The sequence below is a fragment of the Arachis hypogaea genome, chromosome 1 (genome assembly GCF_003086295.3).
Source record: "Arachis hypogaea cultivar Tifrunner chromosome 1, arahy.Tifrunner.gnm2.J5K5, whole genome shotgun sequence".
Taxonomy (NCBI): Eukaryota; Viridiplantae; Streptophyta; class Magnoliopsida; order Fabales; family Fabaceae; genus Arachis; species Arachis hypogaea.
The window spans coordinates 95,305,889-95,326,807 of NC_092036.1; the positions used below are offsets into that span (position 1 = coordinate 95,305,889).

The following is a 20,919-nucleotide window of genomic DNA, read 5'->3' on the forward strand; positions in this document are numbered from 1 at the left end:
CACACAGATGATTTCTCTCTTAGGAAACTGGATGTGTTTTATTTTTTTTATCAGTTCTTTGGAAGCAGTCATCATGTTGTGTCTAAGCGACACTCTTATGCTTTATTTTTTTATGTAAACCTTTATGCCAATCGACGGAAATGGGCTCCAATATTCTTCAAGAGTGAATTTTGGACTGGTGTGAGGAGTACACAGCGGAGTGAAAGTATGTACGTATTTTACGAGAGGTTTCTGCATTGCAAGAGTGGCTTGGTACAGTTCATCCATAAGCTTGGAAACAAGGAGCAGAAGGAGTTGGAAGATAATGCTGCGGACTCGAAAGAAGTCATCCCATGTATAGGAAGCACTGGCATTGAGAGACAATTTTAGCGAGAATACACCAGTAATATGTTCAGGGATGTTCAGCTGGAGGTAAGGAAAAAAATCGATTGCGTGGTTCGGTCAACTGAACAACATGGTGATTCAATTTCTGTTAAAATGGACGAGCAGAAGATAGTTTGGGAGAAGACTGTTTACCATACTTTCCCAGTAGATTTTGACCCATTGATTCAAGAGGTTTAGTGCGAGTGCAACAAGTTTGAATCCACTGATATATTGTGTTGCCACACCCTTGCTGTGTGGTCATACTACAGAGTTGATAGAGTACCGAGCTGCTATGTTCTTTCTCGGTGGAGTAAGAACGTCATGCACAAGCATACCTATATTAAGAGTAGCCATGATATGGCTCGGACCGATAAAAGTCACAACCTGTTCAGGCGTTTGTGTTCAAAGTTCTATAACGTTGCTCAGGAGTTCGTTACTTGTGATGAGGAAGCAGCCATCTTGCGATCTGCCCTTTGGAATGCAAAGTCCAAGCTGACTGATTACCGTGTCAGCATACGTTCCACTACTGTTGCTGCGACTCATAATACCATGCCCACACATAGCACAGGTGGTGTTGTTGTACATGACATACAGGGACCCTTATGAGTTAAAATTAAGGAACGGCCAAAGAGTGAGAGACTTGAAGCAGAGTTGGACAAGTCAATTAAGAAATTGATGCAAAAAAAAGGAGAAAATCGCATCCGGTATGTGCTAGAAGTGAGGTATATTTCAATTTTTTTTCTGGAATGGTGTTGTTGATTCATATATGTTAATTTTTGTTTTTTGTTGTGCATTTTGTACGATGTTGTTGATCTTCAAACAGATAATAATTATGATGGTTCTGTAGAGAAAGGATTTGAGGATTCTACTACTTGAAATGCATCATATGATGGCAGATTCATCTCCTATTGAACTCTTTTGGACATAGATAGTTATCCTTTTGTTTAGTTGTACATTTTTTTGTGTGGGTGATTTCTCATACTTAGCTAGATTTTGTGGTTTTTTTGTGTGGGTGGTTTATCAAAACTTTATAGTGCGAAGTCTTAACTTACTATATAGGGTATTAAAGCTATCACTCTGTCATTCTAAATAGTCTCATATTTATTCCTAAAAAATAAAATAAATTTGAGTGAATGAAATTTGTCTTCAACTTGATCACAAGCAAATCTTAGTGAAATGAGATTAATTGAAGTCTAAATTCAAGTTGGCTAACAAGTCCGATATTATAAACTAAACTAGCCATGCAAATAGAAATTCATGTAGTGGAAAAAACATATTAGCTATTTAGTTCAAGTTTAAATAGTTAACATATAGCTTATTTCTTAAATCAGTATGAAACTGCCGTGCACATCAAAGACACAATCCTAATAAACTATATCTTGAAGCGAATAATAATAAAAAAAAAATATATGCAAACCAAGTTTAATCTGCAAGTAGATGAAAGAATACTGCATCATAAAGTAAAATAGAAAATCAACTTTTATCTCCCGAAAATCAAACTCAATTAATGTATACATTTAATAGTTTCCACCTAAAGAATGTAAATATAATAGAAAAGATCATCTAGCAAAATGAAAACATGATCTGGTGCATGACATTTGTTATAAAAATCCACCTATTCTTAGCTTCAAAGCTACGCATTAAAAGGTAGAAACTGAATGTCAAAGCTGTTTGAGTAGGCTTTCAATACAACTTTCTGGTTCATATAAAAACACAAAAATTTACAAGAAACAATTATAAAACACCATGTCCAAATCCTTTAATAAAACATGCAGATGAAATCAGAAGTAACATCTAACAATTTTTTAATTATACCTAAATCAAAGACAACATCCAACAAGTATCATCCATGATACTCAAACCCTACATCAATCAACACTAATTATTAAACACTAACCAATTAATTATGTCAAGCAAGATTTCGAGGCTGGAGCAGTGGACGTCCTACTGTGTTCGTCGGAGCAGAACAGGGAAGCTTTAATGGCGCTGCCAACAGCGACATGCAATAGCAGCAGCGCACTCTTGGTAAGAAGGAGAACTCCCTTGTTCTTCGCACCTGGGTGGCACGACGTCGCTGTGGTGGAAATGGGTGAAACTTTGATTAACGGGCCAGTTACCACATTGACGGGATGGAAGCGTTGCGGCGTTCTAGAGCGAGCTTTGGAGGCCGGCTGTTGCCCGCACGTGGTGGACGGAGGCGCTGCATCCATTGACGGCAGAGGAGAACGTCACACAAAGAACCTGGTAGTGTGGCGCTGCCGTGGATGATTTTGGAGTTTTGTTGCAATGAAACAGTAAAAAGAAAGGAGAGGGTTTTGTTAGGGTTAATTTTGTTTACCTAGATGAATTTTGGATGTTACTGAGGTAAAATAGATTTTGAAGTCCCAGCCTAATAGGAGTTGATAGATTTTTGGCTGAACTCCCTCTTGATTCTCTAGCATTATTGTTATATAATAATCTTTGTGGAGTTACTATTTGTCCAAAAATATTCAGAAGAAAATAAAAAAAATCATATTAATAGAGTCTAAAAATATTTTATTTTATATTCTTTAATTATTATTTACTTGCTTTATTTTATATTTTTTAATTATTACTGAAATAATTAGATAATATTTTAAACATAATAAATATATAATTAAAAATATTACATGTATAAAATAATAAATATTAAATTAAATTAAATACTTTTGATTATTATCTCTCTAATATTATGCTAGTTGTCAATTTCATCACCTACTCCATGGTCACCTAAAAAGTCTGTTGTTCACCTTCTAGATTGAAGTAATCTTTCTATATTTTGATCAATTCTCGTAAGCGTATGCAATATTAAGGGTTGTGTAGAATTCAAAGAATTGCTCATGAAGTTTCTAAATGGGGCCATATGAGAAATCATTTGACCACCTAACTATGATTGCGAACTTGAGACTAGGAAGTGTGACCATGCATGAGCGCCATGTGAACAGTGTTTCACATTAGCTTCATTGTCCTGATTCATGAACTATATTTGACTTCTCCAGCTAATGTCAAATACAAAATCCAACAAAATTAGGCAAAGTGACGACTGATGAGGATTATTCCATTATTCATTATTATTGTCTAGTTCATGTGAATACCTTTGAAACTAAAGAGGGAATAATAATTATTTAAGTATGGTGGGATATTGAAATTTACGAAAGCATATAATACAGGAGGAGTATGTAAGATTAAAGCTAGAGGACTCTTTTTTTATATTAAGAAATGAATTCCTTCCACTAATATAATCCAGTTGGTGGAGACACTAATTTAATCTAAGGCATATTGATATTAGTCACAATAGTGAGAAGATTTGAATTAGCTGGCATGGGACCCGTATTTGTACTTGTCCCACTTCATACATAAAAGTTATTCCAATTCTTCATTTGTTCAACCCCGACCATTGACTTTCATATTAGATATCCCAATAATATAAAATCACAAGAATAATCTCATCAAAGAAAGAGAAAACTTGTATTTCATACTATTTGGTGTCAAATTTACATCAAGTTGTAGACGAGTGTTTGTTTGGCGTCCACAAAAGTCACAAGAAAGGCAAAAGTTGACTTTGCCTTGGATATTTTCAAAGGTGAATTTCAGGTGGCACGCGTGAGTGCCGTTGATGAAAGATGGTGAGGGGAAAATCCAACGGGTTGTGGTTGTGTTTGGGTGTGGCGGTGGTCACCCTCGTAAGTAACGATGAGCGTGTTGGGGTCGTCTTGTGCTCTCTCCACGTGCTTCCTGGCTGGACACCCTCTCACGCTACTGCACTTGTAGTAACTACTGCCACCATCCAACATTAAAACTAAATTAACATACATCCACACCTTTTAAAATAATCATAATTCATTTTCCTAATTAACAGAATAAAATAATACCGAGGGTAGGGTGATCCCTTGATAGGTTTTTGACCGTATTTTCTCCATGAGTATTCGTCGCCTGGGATATCTGCAATCCTTGAGCTTATTGCCGCCATTCGAACCACTCGTTTCACACGGGATTTCCTGTAAAATAATATAATTTTATTATCTTATTTAAATTTAATTAGGACACTTCTTAGTCGAAGAAAACTAGTCATTAACTAGTAATTACCTTCTCTTGGAGCAATGACACTGGGAGGAGGAGGAGGATGTGGCTTTTCCCGACGAAAGGGTGGCGTCGTGACACCTTTTACGGTGAGATGAGGAGAGGGGAGGCTTCCCAGCGGCGATAATGGAAGGACCTATCTTACCGTCGGAGACGCTGCCATCTCCGGTGATGGTGGACATGAAGGAGGAGGTGGTGGTGGACATGGGAGGAGAAAGCGACGTGCTACATGATGTATCCTTATTATTATTAATTGATGGCTTGTTGACCTGAACGGGCTTAGCAAAATCTAGAGTCAAACCCTGAGGAGGAGGAGGAGGAGGAGGAGGTGGCACTACGACTTTTGATTGGACATGGTTGAATTTGTCGTCGTCAAGCTGAGAAGGTGCGCGACGGAAGCGAGCATGACCGGTGCGATTCAACAAGTTAATAACCTGTTTGAACTTTGAAACTGTGAAGTCGGTGATTTCTGTGCAGTCACGGTTATTGAGATCGATGCGGTAGTGAGAAGAAGAAGAAGAAGAAGAAGAAGAAGGGGATTGTGAAGAGAGAAGTCGGATGAGATGCTCCATGCTCTTCAAACCAGCGGAAGCAGCTTCTTGTATGGCTATCTGTGACTCCATCTTGGGTTGTGGTGAAGAGAGGGATAAAGGAAGGAGAGCTTGTTATAAAAGAGATTGGGGGTTGGGAAAGTCAAACAAGTCTCTTCAATCCAACGGTCCAGATTACTTAATACTTCGTGGTGGGTCCTCCCCACTTGTTCCTACGAAACTGCTAAACAACCATAATTCATATCCTTCCTTTAACTAACTAATTACTTCTATTAATTAATACCGCATTTCTTAAGGTTTTTTTCTAACCCCAAAATGGTCAACGCACTTTCACGTACTCCTTTTTCAACACGCTAATCAATTAATATCTTGCTGTATTTGCTTAATTTTTCTATATTCATGTTAGGAATAGGAGAAAATAATGAAATCTGTAATAAATATTTACGGTAATAGGTAAAATAAATTTAAGACTCCTATTCAACATAGCATATATAGTAGCTTAAATATATATAAAAAATAGAGACGTTTGTGATACGGTTTTGACTTTGGTTCGCTTTAATAATAATTAGAAAAGGAAAGGAAAACTAATGCGAATTTGTTGGTGCTCAGGAGACTCTGCATAAATCACATCAACGATGTATAATATTTACCACTGAAATAACTTTCCAAGTCTTTAAAAAACAAGTTGTTACTTTTAAATTAAGTGAGGGGTTATTTTCTTATCGGCCATGATGGAAAAGCTTTGTTATTCCACACTGTATAGTACTATAATCCACTAACAAAATATATAAAATTAGTGGAGTGGCCTCCTCGAAAGTTTCTCCCTTTATCTTTTTTTCCTTTTGTCATTTTGCCTATCGTTGACTATATCTCTACTTATTAAAGCAGCAACTAGCAAATAATGGAGTTTTAATTTTGAATTAATTTTTTTTCTTAGCTAGCTTGGATTCCCAATACAATGAGAAAAGTAAAATATAGATTTAATTATTTTATTACCTTTATAATTTTATTAAATTTATAAATATATTTTTTATTATTTTTTAATTATTAAAATTAATTGAAATTTTTTTATAAATTAAATACATTTATAATTAAAATTTTAATTAGATATTTAAACATATATTTTTAAAAAAATTTAATTTTAATATTTTTAAGAAAAAATATTTAATTATAAAATTAAAAATAATATAAAAATCTAATTAATATATATATATATATATATAATTTAATTATAAGTTTATAAAATGATAGAAGTAATAATAGACTAATTAAATTTAAATTCTATAATATTAATAAAGATGAAACAACGTAATCAAGAGTACTCAACTTGAATCTTTTTGTTAGGTCAATGTCTAATTTGGGCAGCATCACGACATAGAGGAAGAGAAACGTTATGATGGCATGTCAACCAAAATATAATGTTATGATATTTTTGTTACTTCAATTCAACGATATGAGAATAAAATAGGAGGAGTAGTACTTCTTGCTATTTTGAATAAATTGTAAATTGAAATGAAATCGCATAAAGTAACACCCATTTGATTTGATTTGGATCAAGAGCTGACGAGAAGAATTTATTCTATGCTAATAATAATGATAATATGCTTTTCATGATGCGCCAGATGTTTAATATTCCAATTTGATTTAATTGAAACCTAAAGCCCATAGTGAGTTGATGAATAAGGACGATCAAGCACCGTGGGATTAGTCCAATGGGCGAGATGCATGTGGTGGTGGTTGACCTAAGATTTGTGCGACATTTATTTAAATAAAGAGAAGCACATGAGTGCGCGTCAACCAAATTGGAGCACGTGGGACTTGGGAAGGAGTAACTATTCAAACAATAAATACGGTTGCCAAACACATAATATTATAAGAAATTCTTCTTTAATTTGCGCTATCTCTAAGTAAAACTCAAACCAATTGATATTTAGGTAAGAAAGTGGTCCAGGGAAACAAATTGTTGGTGAGCAACGTAACCTTGTAGACAAAGACCCTGCAGGTGCCGTGAAGTTTGAATCTTGCATGAAAACCTATATAAGTGAGACGAGAAAGTATGAGGAGCCAATAAAATATTTATACAATAGATACAATGGAGGTTTATGGAGTATTAGAGATATAATTATTAGTGTTATCTTTTTTCATCAGTTGAAACTTTTGGGATGAGTGGTCTCATGATATGATATTAGAGCATTAAATCCGACAGATTAAGAGTTCGATTTTTGGTGAACCCCAATATTCGGATGGTTATTTTAGATAATATGAAAGATGTTCATTTTATAACTCAATAGTCTATTATCTTTCTATCGAGATCAATGTTGTAACTCGTAAATACAAGCTAAAAATTCAGACACAATTAATTTTATATAAAGTTAATAGTCGAGAATCGATAAATAATTTAATAAATTTGATTAAATTATCATATAATAATTAACGCCAACGGCCATTTCAGCTACACCTATTGAAGAAGAAATTTCAATGTATAATGACTTGAACGAGTCCCACTACTTTAATTGCTATTTTCCATTTTAATATTGAACCTATGTCCGACAAGACTCAAATTTATTTATGTGGACTACAACGAAAATACATGTCACTTGAAACAGGGAGATAGGAACTAGCTAGATAAGCTATTTTCTCTCCTGTAATTCTTATATCAATCCAACCATCATGATATGACCCAACAAATTTATATAAAAGCTCGAGTAAAGTTTTTTAAGTGTTTATGAGTTGGGATTCGCTAATGAAAAAAAGAAGATGCATAATGAATATAGAAGAAAAGAATCGTGATGTGCAAGTGTTTTCTGTATATTAATATGAGAAAATTGTAAGAAACATTCTGCTTTTGGTGATCAATTGTAAATATAGATTTAGTTAACCTTAAATATCATTGACCAAGATGTACTTCGTTGCAAAAAGCTTTTATTGTATTGGGCTGTTATCTGTTGAGCCTTTCCCACCCAGAAAACGAAATCCAAAGATAAGGCCTAACATTGAGTGCCCAGGAAAACAAAACGAGAGAGACAAACTCTTTTGGGCTTTTGCCCCGTTTATATACCCAAATAAAAAAGAATCGTTCTAACATAACTATGTTACGGTGACTAAGTGCACGGAAATTTTGGTGAGTTGAGTTGAAGCTCGTATTTTATTTTCGTTACCCTTTTTTAATAATAATAAAAAATTCTTAATAATGAAAAAAAAATTGAAAAAATTGAGTCGACCGCTGGAACTACTACTCGAACCCGGAATTAGTCGGATGGAATAGAAATTGGATTTGTTAATGAATTGAAAAAGGAAAACAATAAAAAATCTCTCCCCAAGTCGTGCTTGCATTTTTCATTGTCTGTCGGATATATTTCGAACGCCATATTCATTGACACTCATTCGACACACATGTCTGTTTTATCCAACTGTCTTAATAAAAAAAATTCTTCTCCAGACACGTCTAGACACATCTAAATACCATCATGTGTCAGCGTGATCAGTTTTATTCTTAACATATATTTTTAAAATAAATTTAAATATTATATATTATTATTCATTAAAATAAAAATATTTTAAATACTTGATATAATTAAAATAAAATATTAAAAATAATTAAAAAAAATTAATTTATATTTTAATATTAATAAAATATTAAAATATCATTACGATTTATATAAAAAATACCGTATTCTAGTCATATAAAATTTTAAAATGTATGTTATATATGTCTTGTGTCTATGTCAATATCTCTGTATCATAAGTACTATGACTATAGTATTTAAAAAAATATTGCTAAAGTTAAAGTAACATTTTCTTTATTGTTAAACAATGTTTTTTTAAAAAATATTGCTTAAAAAAAATATTGGGAATGTGGAAATGATGGATGTGTTAGAAAGTCAATAATACTAGCTAAATAGATAATTAAAGCTTATACATTCTATAGATAAGAGAATTGTTTAAAAAAAGGATAATAGCAAAGATTAAGTGTGATGATATATTGGTTTATAATAAATTAATAATCAATATATTGTCCAATAGAATAGTAATAAACAATAGTGTTAAGGGTGAGTATATTTTATAATTTATATTTATTAATTAATTATTATTAATATTTTTAATAATATAAAATTATATTTAATAGTATAAAATTATACACTATTTTTTTATAATTAAATATTAATTAAATTTTAATAAAAATGCTCATCGTGAAACTTTCTTTAGTAATAAATATTTTTTCTTCTTAAGTCTTAGCAAGTGTTTTGGGCCTTTTTATTTTTTTTAATTAAAGATTCTTCGATAATTTACTAATTTACATATATGTAACATTTGCAACTCAATGTTATGTAGTGTGTTTTTATTTTATTATACCAATTTTAAAATTTATTATTTATATTATTTATAAAAGTTATTGTCTACCTAACAAAACCGAACCAACATATCTTAAAAGGAATTTAACTATAAATTTATCATCAATTTTATTATGTAAATCATGGAATTTGGTCTTAATTTATGTCTGTTCATAAAACCTAAAGGAAAGCAGCGATGCAAGTTAGTATGGAGGACAACAACACTAAATCAAATATAAGAGTGAAACATATATTATTACTAAATTGTGAACTAATGATTAAAAATTAAAAAAAGAAATGAACAACAGATGGACGATCTGCGTATGGTGTTGTTTTGTTTTTGAGAAGTAAAAGAAAGTTAGATGAGGAATTATTGGAAGAGAGGACGTCATAAACTAGTTTTGATACATAAGCTAAGGCTAAGAGAGATTAAGACTATTGTTTACATTAAAATAATAGGATTCCCTTGGGAAGAAGATCTTTGCTGCAAGCGCAGATCACTGAATACTGCCCAATTCACATGTGCATGAACCACTACAATGCCGCCGAGTTAGTAGCCCTTAGCTTCTTTATACTATATCATGGAAATTCCAACCCTTTCATTATTATTATTATTTAAACCACCCACTTGTTTCGTTTGCTTTATGTTTATATCATGTCATAATAAATAATAAATAAATTTGAAGGTATGTATGTATCTATAAGAGAGGCCTAAGAATAAAGATTTCAACCTCTTTATAATTATCCTTCTATCTACAAGCATGATCACGGGTAAGGATATTTACGATGTGTTTGCAGCTATTGTGCCACTCTATGTGGCTATGATCTTAGCATATGGTTCTGTTCGGTGGTGGAAGATCTTCACGCCGGACCAATGCTCCGGGATTAACCGCTTCGTTGCGGTCTTTGCAGTTCCACTCCTCTCTTTCCACTTCATCTCCTCCAATGACCCTTACGCCATGAACTACCACTTCATAGCAGCCGATTCTCTTCAGAAGCTTGTCATCTTGGCTGCGCTTTTTCTATGGAACACCTTCACAAAACACGGTACCTTGGATTGGACAATCACCCTCTTCTCACTCTCCACTCTCCCAAACACACTCGTCATGGGAATCCCTCTCCTCAAGGCCATGTACGGCGACTTCTCCGGCACCCTCATGGTCCAAATCGTTGTCTTGCAGAGCGTTATATGGTACACTCTCATGCTCTTCATGTTCGAATACAGGGGTGCTAAGCTTCTTATCTCCGAGCAGTTCCCGGAGACTGCAGGCTCCATCACCTCCTTCAGGGTTGACTCCGATGTGGTGTCCCTCAACGGCAGGGATCCACTGCAAGCGGATGCAGAGATTGGTGAAGATGGAAAGCTTCATGTTGTGGTGAAGAGATCAGGTGCTTCCTCCATGATATCTTCCTTCAACAAGTCTCATTTAACTTCCATGACTCCTCGCGCTTCCAATCTCACCGGTGTTGAGATCTATTCCGTTCAATCATCCAGGGAACCAACACCCAGAGCTTCCAGTTTCAATCAAACGGACTTCTTCGCCATGTTTAATGCAAGCAAAGCACCCAGTCCCAAACACGGTTACACCAATGGCGAGTACTCCAAAGGAGCGACTCCGAGGACATCGAATTTTGAAGAGGAGATAACGATGAAGATGCATAATAAGAAAAGAGGAGCGAGGAGCATGAGTGGCGAACTGTTCAACTCTTCTTATCCGCCTCCGAACCCTATGTTTTCAGGATCTACAAGCGGCTTAAAGAAGAAAGATGGCGGCGGCAGCGGAACTACTCCTCCTAACAACAAGGAGTTGCACATGTTTGTATGGAGTTCAAGCGCTTCCCCAGTCTCTGAGGGGAATCTCAGACAAGCTGTTCATAGTGCTGCATCTACTGATTTTGATAAGGCGGTTACACCAGAGACTCTTGCCTCCAAAGGTAATAATTAAGAACCGTTAAATAATTTGATAAATTTGACTAAATTATTATCTAATAGTTCTCAACTATCAACTTAATATTAAGTTAACTGTACCTTATTTTCTATGTAAAAACTTAGGTGCAGTCGATTTCACGTGAAGTTAATAGTTAAGAGCCGTTAGATAAAAATTGAGTCAAATCATTTAACGGCTCTTAGTTATAATTCACCTAAAGTTTTTAGATTTTTGAGAGAGTAGAGAGTGTAATGCATGTGTGCATGAATGCATGCAGCTGTGCAAGAGTTGATTGAGAACATGAGTCCAGCACGTAGAGAGGCGGAGATTGAGGAAGGAGGAGGGAAGAAGGTGGTGGAGATGGAAGAAGGAGATGCAAAGAAGAAGCAACACATGCCGCCGGCAAGTGTGATGACAAGGCTCATCCTCATCATGGTTTGGAGGAAACTGATTAGAAATCCAAATACTTATTCAAGCCTTTTGGGACTCACATGGTCTCTCATATCATTTAGATTTCACATAGAAATGCCGAGTATTGTAAAAGGATCCATATCTATACTCTCTGATGCAGGTCTTGGAATGGCCATGTTCAGTCTAGGTACTTGTCTTTAATTTGTCTCTTGTTCAAACCCTTTAATTTCTGTGTATTATTGTATGTTTTTGTTTAATGGTTTAATTTTCAGGTCTGTTCATGGCATTGCAGCCGAAGATAATTGCATGTGGAAAATCTGTTGCGGCGTTTTCTATGGCAGTTAGGTTCTTGACAGGTCCAGCTGTGATTGCTGCTACCTCCATTGGCATTGGTATTCGAGGAGTTCTACTGCATGTTGCAATTGTTCAGGTCAATGCATGCAATTCCCTACTACTACTAATAATAATATTATATATATATACTTGTTAATTAAATTATTATTAACTAAGCCATTGATTCATCAGGCTGCACTTCCCCAGGGTATTGTTCCCTTTGTGTTCGCCAAAGAATACAATCTCCACGCGGATATACTCAGCACTGCGTAAGTCGCATTTATTTTCCGGTAAAAACTCAAGTTGTCAATTTCAATATAAAGTTGATAATTAAGACTCCGTTAAATGAAAATTTAGTCAAATCGATCAAATTATTTAACGGTTTTCGATTATTAACTTTATACTGAATTGACTGCACCTGAATTTTTTCTTAATTAATTAATAATGTGATTATATTAATTAAGACTTAAGAATATATGTGCAGGGTTATATTTGGAATGCTGGTAGCATTGCCCATAACAATTCTTTACTACGTGCTCCTTGGACTCTAATCAGAATCTATCTAGCTACTTATCTTGGAAGAAACTAAACAAGTGTGTGATGCTGTACAAGATATAATATATAGTAGTATAGTACTATTGATTCATATCAAAGTTTTGATTTTATTTGTTGCAAAATTTCTAGCTATTATAGATCAGCCTTAATTATTAGAGATGTTCACATTTTTATTTTGAATTTTGGTAACACCAATATCAATGTAGCAAATCGTATCAAGCAATTTAATATAAGAATTTTACTTTGGCTACGTGATTAACGGTAGCACTGGTCAAGACTCAAGAGAATGGCCTCATTCTAAGTATTGAAATTAATTAAAAGCCTGAACTCATGGCACGAAAACTCGTCATTAGTAGTAAACTCTACATTTTATACTAATATTAATCTTCACATTATTAAAATATACTCATTGACTTATATATGCATCGCCAATTCTATCATGGTAACAATCGCATTTCCAATAATATTTAATAACATTCAACTCTAGTTTAGTCTTTACAAGCCATGTGACTTACATAGATGATAGTAAACGGCTCTAATTAGAGCAAAATTATTAATTCATGTTACCTTCTTCCATCTTATTAATATCTATTAGAAGATAATATTAATGGTTATATCAGTAATAATTATACGTTGTTGCAAGCATTTTATTATGAAAACTTTTAAACATGTACTGGTTGACCAACGCAAGGTTCTTGGAAATGATAGATAAGTCTAAAATCATTTGTATTTGGTATATAAGACAAAAATAATGCATTAATCAAAGTAATGAGATTAGATCAGAGACATGACATGTGTCCAAGTTCCTTATAATCTCACCAATATCATCCATGCTTATGAGCAGGAATCAGCGGTGTCTGTGCTTAAGATAGAATTTAAGAAACACACAAGTGAGCACCGTAATGAGATATATATAAAAATTAATTGAAACAAGAAGAATCAATTTGAGTTGTGAGTACAACATGTTGTGGATCACGTGCAACTCCAAAAGGGTGTCTTGTCCTTTTTATATTATTGCTAATATGAGTTCCAATTTGGAAGGTAGTAAGAGAAAAATGGATTGGCAGCATTATATTGCACATGAATGTTGTCCCTGTTCCAGGTACCTCTCAGACAATTATTCAATAAACAAAGTTTGTGTAAACAATGGTTTCGACAAGGAACTCTGGGCCCCATGTGGGGAACGCCCTCCTTGCCCGATTTATTAGTTAAGACATGACGCAAATATAAATATAATTTTGTTTTCTTTGTTAAATACAGATCCTGAATGATTAAGAGTACAGACAGAAAAATTATGTAGTCAAGAGATTCCTTTTGTAAATAACTAAAATTGAATGTCCAATGTTTATATATAAATGATTAATTTTAATAATTAATTTTAGTGTATAAATAATATTTTTGATGCAAAATTTATTCACTCATTTGAATTAAAACTGAATAGATCAAATATTATGGTGAAAACTCAAGTGCAGTTGATTTCATGTGAAGTTGATAGTTGAGAGTCGTTAGATGATTTGACTGATTTGACTAAATTTTTATCTACTAATTCTCAACTATCAATTTTATGTAAAAACTCCACCTGAATTTTCACCAAATATCATCTATAACTACATTTAAATATCATTTATAACTCCATTTAAATTTCTGGCATCAAACTACATGTACTGTATCACTTTGACAACATCTTCCATTGGATGAAACTAATTAAAGGATAAGTTTGAGATAGAGTAAATGATGATCGATGATATCTTAATTAAAATCATAGACACCTTGGTTTAGCTGTGAATAATCGTTGTTAAATTATTCTAAGAGAATAAAAAATGGCAATTGTTGATGGAGTAAAAGAAAGAGGCGAGTAGTAAAAAGAAAAAATGGAAGAAGTGAAATGAATTGTTCATGAGTAGTTGGTGAAGTAATTACGAGGCGAGAAGAGGCGGCGAGGTGAGAAGATTCCCATGTAACGCGGAGAAGCAAGAGTATCAATGGGCTTATAATCCGGCATTACGAAAGCTTCGCGTTCTTCATGGCTGCTGCTCCTCTTCGTTTCTCCTCCATTACTGAACGTTTTGTACTTCACCAACTTTCCAACCCATGACTTCTTCTTCGTTGATGGGCTCTCCGACGACGACGACGACGGAGAGTTCATCTTCTGATAGAGGTACCCCTTCACGGCATATAAGCCTTGTTCCACCACTTCTAGTGGCGGCGACATGAGCGGATTACCATCGACACAAAGCTTCTGGAGCTTGTTGAGACAGGCAATGGAAGGAGGCAAGGAGGTGATTCTGTTGTAGCTGATGTCGAGTTCGACGAGGGAGAAGATAAGACCGAGGGAGCAAGGGAGAGAACGGAGGAAGTGAAAGTTCTGGCTGATGTTGAGGGTTTCAAGGCTGACGAGTTTTTCGAGGTCTTCGGGGAGAGAGCGGAGGCAGTTGAGGCGGGCGTCCAGGAGCTTGAGAGAGGTGAGGTTTGAGGTGGAGCGTGGAAGGAAGAGTAGTTTATTGGAGTTTACTGATAACTTCTTCAGCTTTCTGAGTTCCAAACCAATATTTTCTGGAAGCTGTATCAGTTTGTTGAAGTTGGCGTTTAGTTCCTCCAATGATTTGCAATTGTCAATGGTTTTTGGAAGGTATTGGATCATGTTTCCAGCCACATTCAAGACCTTCAGTTTACACAGGCAGCCAATGGAGTTTGGCAGCCTTCTAAGCTGGTTCGAGTGCACATCCAGCACCACCAAATTCACCAATCTTGCTGTCAACGACTCCGGAATATTCTGTCACAACATGTCAATGCGTCAAAGGTACAAACAATCCATCGTTTCATCGCTAACAAAGAAAAGAGAAATGTTTCAGAATTTATTGTCTTTCACTATTACTAGTAATTAATTTAATTTTACTTTTTTTAGTTTAGTTATTTAGTTTAATAATTGAATAACATACTTTATCCTATACTTTAAATATTAATAACTAATTATTCACTAAAAATATATTATTAGATTATTAAACTAAAAGATTAACTTATAACTAAAAATGATAAATTTGGATAGTTTGCATTTTTGAAGTAGTTATCCTCTTATCTAAATGCTTGTATTACCCTTAAATAACGGTGAAAACTTAGATGAAGTTGATTTCATATAAAGTTGATATCTGAGAGTCGTTAGATAAAAATTTAGTCAATCAAATCATCTAACATCTCTCAGATATTAGGTATCAACTTCACGTGAAGTCGCCTGTATTTGAGTTTACAACGTAAATAATTATCCAATTTGTTGTATTTGTAATTACCTGTAGATTGTTGTTAGAGAGGTCCAACTTGCAAATGATGGCCAAGTTAAGAGAAGGGTTGGGAAGGGAGTCCAAAGACATGCCACTGAGGTCCACAATCTCAAGCCTCTCTTCCTCTATGCCTCTGCTCCAGCTGCTGCTGCTGCCGCCGCTCCTCTCCGCCTTCTTAATCATCGGCTGCTGTTGCACGTACAACATCGTTAGATAATAATAATAAGCACCATCTTTTGTTATTTCGTCATTTCTTCCTCCAATTCCATCTACAATAATATTGGAACTAAATTATTGTACATCACTTGAGAAGATAATGGAATAATGAAAATTAAAGAGTGATGGAGTGTGATTGGATTTAAATGGAAGAGGGAAGAACGAGGGGACGTACGGATTAGAAGGAATTGAAGTAGAAGACGGTTAAAGTATAGTGATTATTAGTGAATACACAAGCCACTTGTTTTGGTGCTGACGTAGGATCATATCACACTATATACAACGTGACACAAGACAACCAAGTACAACAACCGTATACTTAGGTTTTTACCTGCTCACGTTGATAAAGTCAACCACACACATTTTTATTAACATGTTAAGTTTTCTACATGTTATTTGCATTATTCTTTTAATGTATTTTATATAAAATTATTATTTTTTATGTAAAATTAAATACAATAAAAAATCAAATTCAACAAATATATGAAAAAAGAAAGAGAGGCAAAGGGAAACTTATAAAAGGTGATGAGTTTAGTTGTTGTTTATGTCGTTATCTAAAATGAAAAATATGATTATGTACCAAAAAATAATACAATTAATTTTTTTGGTGACTAAACAAAAAAGAAAGAAAAGATAAAAAAAATAGAATTAATTGGTTAGGTTCATATTTAAATTTATTAGATATTAAAACTTATTCTGTGGTTGACTTCAATTCGAATGGATGTCTGCACCAAAATAGAGCAGCTGCTTTAGTCATACAATTTGCAATACTATTTGCATTCCTCTAAATTAAAAAAATAGAGACTCTTTAATCTCAATTCATAACTTTTTGTATATGTTTTGCCAAATTCTATTTTAGAATATCCTTACCAAACATTCTTTGGTTTACAAAAAAAAAAATTTAAACAATCTGTCACAAAATTTATTATTCCAAAGTAAAAGTAAACATTTCTAAATCACATACAATTAAAAAAAATAAAATAATAAAATTAATGAGACTTGATAAATGAGAGTGAAAACTTTTAGAATTAGTTTGAATTGGCTTTAAAAAAAATTTATTTTTTATTTTTTATTTTTAAACTTTTTTATAAATAAAATTATTTTATATTTAAATAAACGTTAGAAAAACTTAATTATTAAAAATATTTTTTTCTATTTTTTTAAATAAAAAACAAATAATTTATTTTTAAAATATTTAAAAAAATGTATTTAAATAAATTTTAAATTAAATAAAAATATTTTATTTTTTAAAAAAATATTTTTTTTAATTAAAAAATCAATCAAAACTAAGAGTTATTTATCGGGTGAATTCATACAAATTACTTTATAAATAAAATTTAATTTCTCTAAATTTTGAATTTTATTTTAAAAAATAAAATATAATCTCTTCTCATTTATTTTATAGGTAAAATAATAAAAATAATAATAAAATATCACACTTTATCTTCTAAAATAAAAATCCAAAATTTACAATAGAATTTTTATAACATGCCTGCTACACATACAAGCAAAAGGCCCTAAAAGTATTACAAGTTTCCAGCCCAAATTTCATTCACACGCGCAGTCACCCACTTTGAATGGAGCGTAAAATACACGCGCGCCACTCAACGGTTGCGCTTCGCAAAAAGCGCTCCTTAATGGCGCACTCTTCCACTTCTCCAAGCCATTCGAAGAAAACACAAACCGTTCATTTTCGAGCAACATTGCAAACTGTAGAGATAGAACTCGTCGCGAAGATTCGAACTCTCCATCAATACAACATAGAACTCTCCATCAAAAGACGAAGTTATAATACTCAAGGTACGTTACGTTACTATTTTACTCATCTTGTATATTTTTCACATTTCGAAATCGAAGAACTAGGTTATACTGTTCTTCTACGTTCTTCTAAGTTTTACTGTTCTTCTTGTTTTAGGTCTCATTTTACAGTTTTTAATATTCTACTTGTTCTAGGTTTTACTGTTATTCTTGGTTCTAGGTTATACTTCTTCTTCATTGTTCTACGTGTTACTGTTGTTGTTGTTCTAGTTCTTCTGGTAACCGATTTTTAGGAGTATATTGCATAATTTGGTGGGTGTATATGGAGTAATTTGTTGGGTGTATAGGGCATAATTTGTTGGGTATATATTTATGAACTGATATACTGTAATATAGTCAACAGTTGCAACTGTTCTAATATTTGCTTGTCCATGAGTGTATATTGCTTGACCTTGTAATGTTGCTTGACCTTGTATATTAATGCATGTTTGAGTGATATCTGACTAATATCTATGGGTGTATCTTACTGATATTTATGGGTGTATCCTACTGATATCTGTGGGTGTATCTGAATCATATCTATGGGTGTATTTTTTATTTCACAAAAAATGGCAGGCAGAAACCAAGCTGTAAAAAATATAAGAACAAATATATGTTTTAGATGAAATAAGTTTTATGTAATAGAAATATTTATGACTATAATTTTGCTTTGTTTACAGCAAACTAAAGACCTTAAGTGTGCAACCCATTTGTTAAGTGAGAAATTCAGAAACATGAGTGAGGAAAAGAAAACAATTGTTAGGGATTTGGGATTTGGTGGCCTGATGCACATCCCGCCACTAAGGGTGCATCACCAAATATTAAGGGAGTTGGCTAACTCCTTTAAATTAGGGAAAAACAGACTCGAAATGGGCTAAGGTTCATTTAAAGTAACACAAAAAAATAGGGGCTGTGCTTGGCATCAATGCGTCAGGTAACTCGCTACAAACACAGGTGTATATGAGCCATATTCAGGTGTGTTTCAATTGATTCTTGGGTGTATTTGAACTGATTTTCATACTATGTTGTTTTCTTTTTTGTAGGAGATCTATTTCCTCAAAAAGTCAATTATAAGGATCTTTCTGAAGATGACAAACAAATTTTTAAAAGGTTCTAGGGTAAGACCCTCAAAAATCTGACAGATGAGATGATGGCTATTGCCGTTGATAATGAACAGGATCGCCTCATGTTCAAGGGGATTTTCATCCTCTATATACAGATGGCGTTCCTGTTACCAACGACAATAAAAAAATCTCACTTGTGCACCTGGCCCCAATTTTTAAGATGGACACAATAACAGAGCGGAACTGGGGAGAAAATGTTTTGAATTTTATCATCAAGGGAATAACAGATTACAAGGTGAAAAAAAAAAGGTAATTGATGACTGCCTCTTTGCCCTGATGATAATTTACTTTAATTTATCAAAAAATAAAGACAAGAAGAGGGCAGAAAGACCTCCAGAACCCTGGATTGCCAACTGGAATAAGGAGCAGTTGGTTGAAAGAATGAAGGCAGAAATGGAGGATCATATGGTAAGTGAACAAAATATCTTGGGTGTATTTTATTTACCTGAATGCTGCTAACTAAAATTTCTAATGTTTCAGGGGATTGTAAAGATGGCCGACACAAAAGAAAAAATGAAAGAAATAAAGAAAAAAGAAAAAAAAGAAGAAACAAAAAAAAAACAAAAAAGGAAGGCAAGTTCAACATCATCATATGAGACTGAAACAACTGAAAGTGACTATTCTACCTCTGAGTCTGAGACTGAGGAAGACTCAGAGGATTCAACAAGAAAACAACCCAACCGGAAAGCCAAAAAGTAAGTAACACACTTGGGTGTATTTTATTTATCAAATTGGGTGTACTTTGTTCATTCATTTGGGTGTATCTTGTGCATTCATTTGGGTGTATTTTATCCCTTTTATTATGTTTTTAAATAATGATTGTTTGCCTTCCAGAATGGAGTCTAAAAAAAGAAAGAAGATTCAGGAGGATTCTGATTCAGAATCTGAATCAACTGATGAGTAATGTTCTGAAATTATTACTCATTTCCTTTGGGTTTATTATCAAGATTTCAAGTATTAATTGAGTGTCTTTGATTAACTTATAGAAGCGAAGAATCATCACTAGTGGAGAAGCAAAAAAACAAAGAAAAAGACTGAGAGAACACCAAAAAAGTAAAGCACTTCTTTGGATAGTGTTCTGTGATCAACTTAATTTTGTATTTCTGATTCATACTTGTTTTTTCCCCCCAGGACACAATCCAAAAAGAAAAAGGTCATTGTGCAGGATTCATCTCCTGAGCAAGCTCAATCCTATCATGGTAATAGTACTTTCTAAGCTATATTACCGCCTATCATCAAAATTATATTTGTTAACATGTTCTTTTATGCATGTACTGTCAGATCAAAAATTGGAACTCAAGAATTAGATGAATTCTTAAGGGAAAATAATGAAAAATCTGCTGCACAGGAGTATGTCTTGTTGGGGTGTATATTTCAGATTTTAGGGGTATTTTTTTGCTAATAATTTTTTCTTGTTTCACAGGAAGAAGGAAGCCGACCTGCGATCGACGAAAGGTCACTATATCTCATCTGAAATGTAAGAAGCTTTATTTGATAAAATCTTATTATCATGATTTAACATTATGGTATTTTTTATGAATAACACGTACTCTATTATGTTTAGAATACTGGACGTAAACTTGGGAAGTGATGATCCTTCCTCTCAAAGACACACAGAACAAAGTAGCGTAAACAAACTGGCAGAGAGCATGTAATTTCTCTTTCAAATAACCGTTGCTTTTATTCTTTTATTACCTTCTACTTCTAATTCTGTATATATTTTTTTTAGAAAAAAAGCCCTTTATTTCGAGAAAAAAAAAGGCAGGAAAAAAAAGCAAAAACTGCAAGTATGTAAGTTCTCAAAAAACAAATCCTGTCTTTTTTTGAATTATTCGGGTGTATTTTTGACTTTCTTGGGGGTGTATTTTAGGTTGAGTCTGTTTGAAGAGAATATGATGATTGTAAAGGAAGAGACACAATCTGAAGGGCTTGCAATG

At 33.5% G+C, this 20,919-nt stretch overlaps 3 protein-coding genes and 1 long non-coding RNA gene across 6 annotated transcripts; 2 read left to right on the forward strand and 2 right to left on the reverse strand.

Moving 5' to 3' along the window:
* Window positions 1–3,760: 3,760 nt before the first annotated feature.
* On the reverse strand, window positions 3,761–5,310 carry LOC112697364 (probable WRKY transcription factor 17). Of its 2 annotated transcripts, none has more exons than XM_025750505.3 (3): window positions 4,468–5,310; window positions 4,254–4,379; window positions 3,761–4,155 (listed from the first exon to the last, which is right to left on the reverse strand). In XM_025750505.3, exons 1-3 carry the CDS (start codon window positions 5,082–5,084, stop codon window positions 3,972–3,974), a joined length of 927 nt encoding a protein of 308 aa, XP_025606290.1. In that variant the 5' UTR covers window positions 5,085–5,310; the 3' UTR covers window positions 3,761–3,971. The 2 variants fall into 2 exon arrangements, with proteins under 2 accessions (XP_025606290.1, XP_072055884.1); XM_072199783.1 differs by having other exon boundaries at window positions 3,761–4,158.
* Window positions 5,311–10,034: 4,724 nt separating this feature from the next.
* LOC112697373 (auxin efflux carrier component 2) lies at window positions 10,035–12,820 on the forward strand. 2 transcript variants are annotated; one of them, XM_025750516.3, is made up of 5 exons: window positions 10,036–11,278; window positions 11,549–11,869; window positions 11,955–12,112; window positions 12,208–12,284; window positions 12,500–12,820. In XM_025750516.3, the coding sequence occupies exons 1-5, from the start codon at window positions 10,105–10,107 to the stop codon at window positions 12,564–12,566; spliced, it is 1,797 nt and encodes a 598-aa protein (XP_025606301.1). In that variant the 5' UTR covers window positions 10,036–10,104; the 3' UTR covers window positions 12,567–12,820. The 2 variants fall into 2 exon arrangements, 1 of the variants encoding a protein (XP_025606301.1); XR_011864195.1 differs by lacking the exon at window positions 12,500–12,820 and having other exon boundaries at window positions 10,035–11,278; window positions 11,975–12,112.
* A 1,467-nt stretch (window positions 12,821–14,287) lies between these two features.
* On the reverse strand, window positions 14,288–16,052 carry LOC112697382 (plant intracellular Ras-group-related LRR protein 6-like). The gene is made up of 2 exons (XM_025750529.3): window positions 15,855–16,052; window positions 14,288–15,343 (listed from the first exon to the last, which is right to left on the reverse strand). The coding sequence occupies exons 1-2, from the start codon at window positions 16,050–16,052 to the stop codon at window positions 14,465–14,467; spliced, it is 1,077 nt and encodes a 358-aa protein (XP_025606314.1). The 3' UTR covers window positions 14,288–14,464.
* Window positions 15,233–16,185, forward strand: LOC140183975 (uncharacterized). The gene is made up of 2 exons (XR_011880574.1): window positions 15,233–15,370; window positions 15,861–16,185. It is a non-coding gene; the product is annotated as an uncharacterized lncRNA (long non-coding RNA).
* Window positions 16,186–20,919: the final 4,734 nt, after the last annotated feature.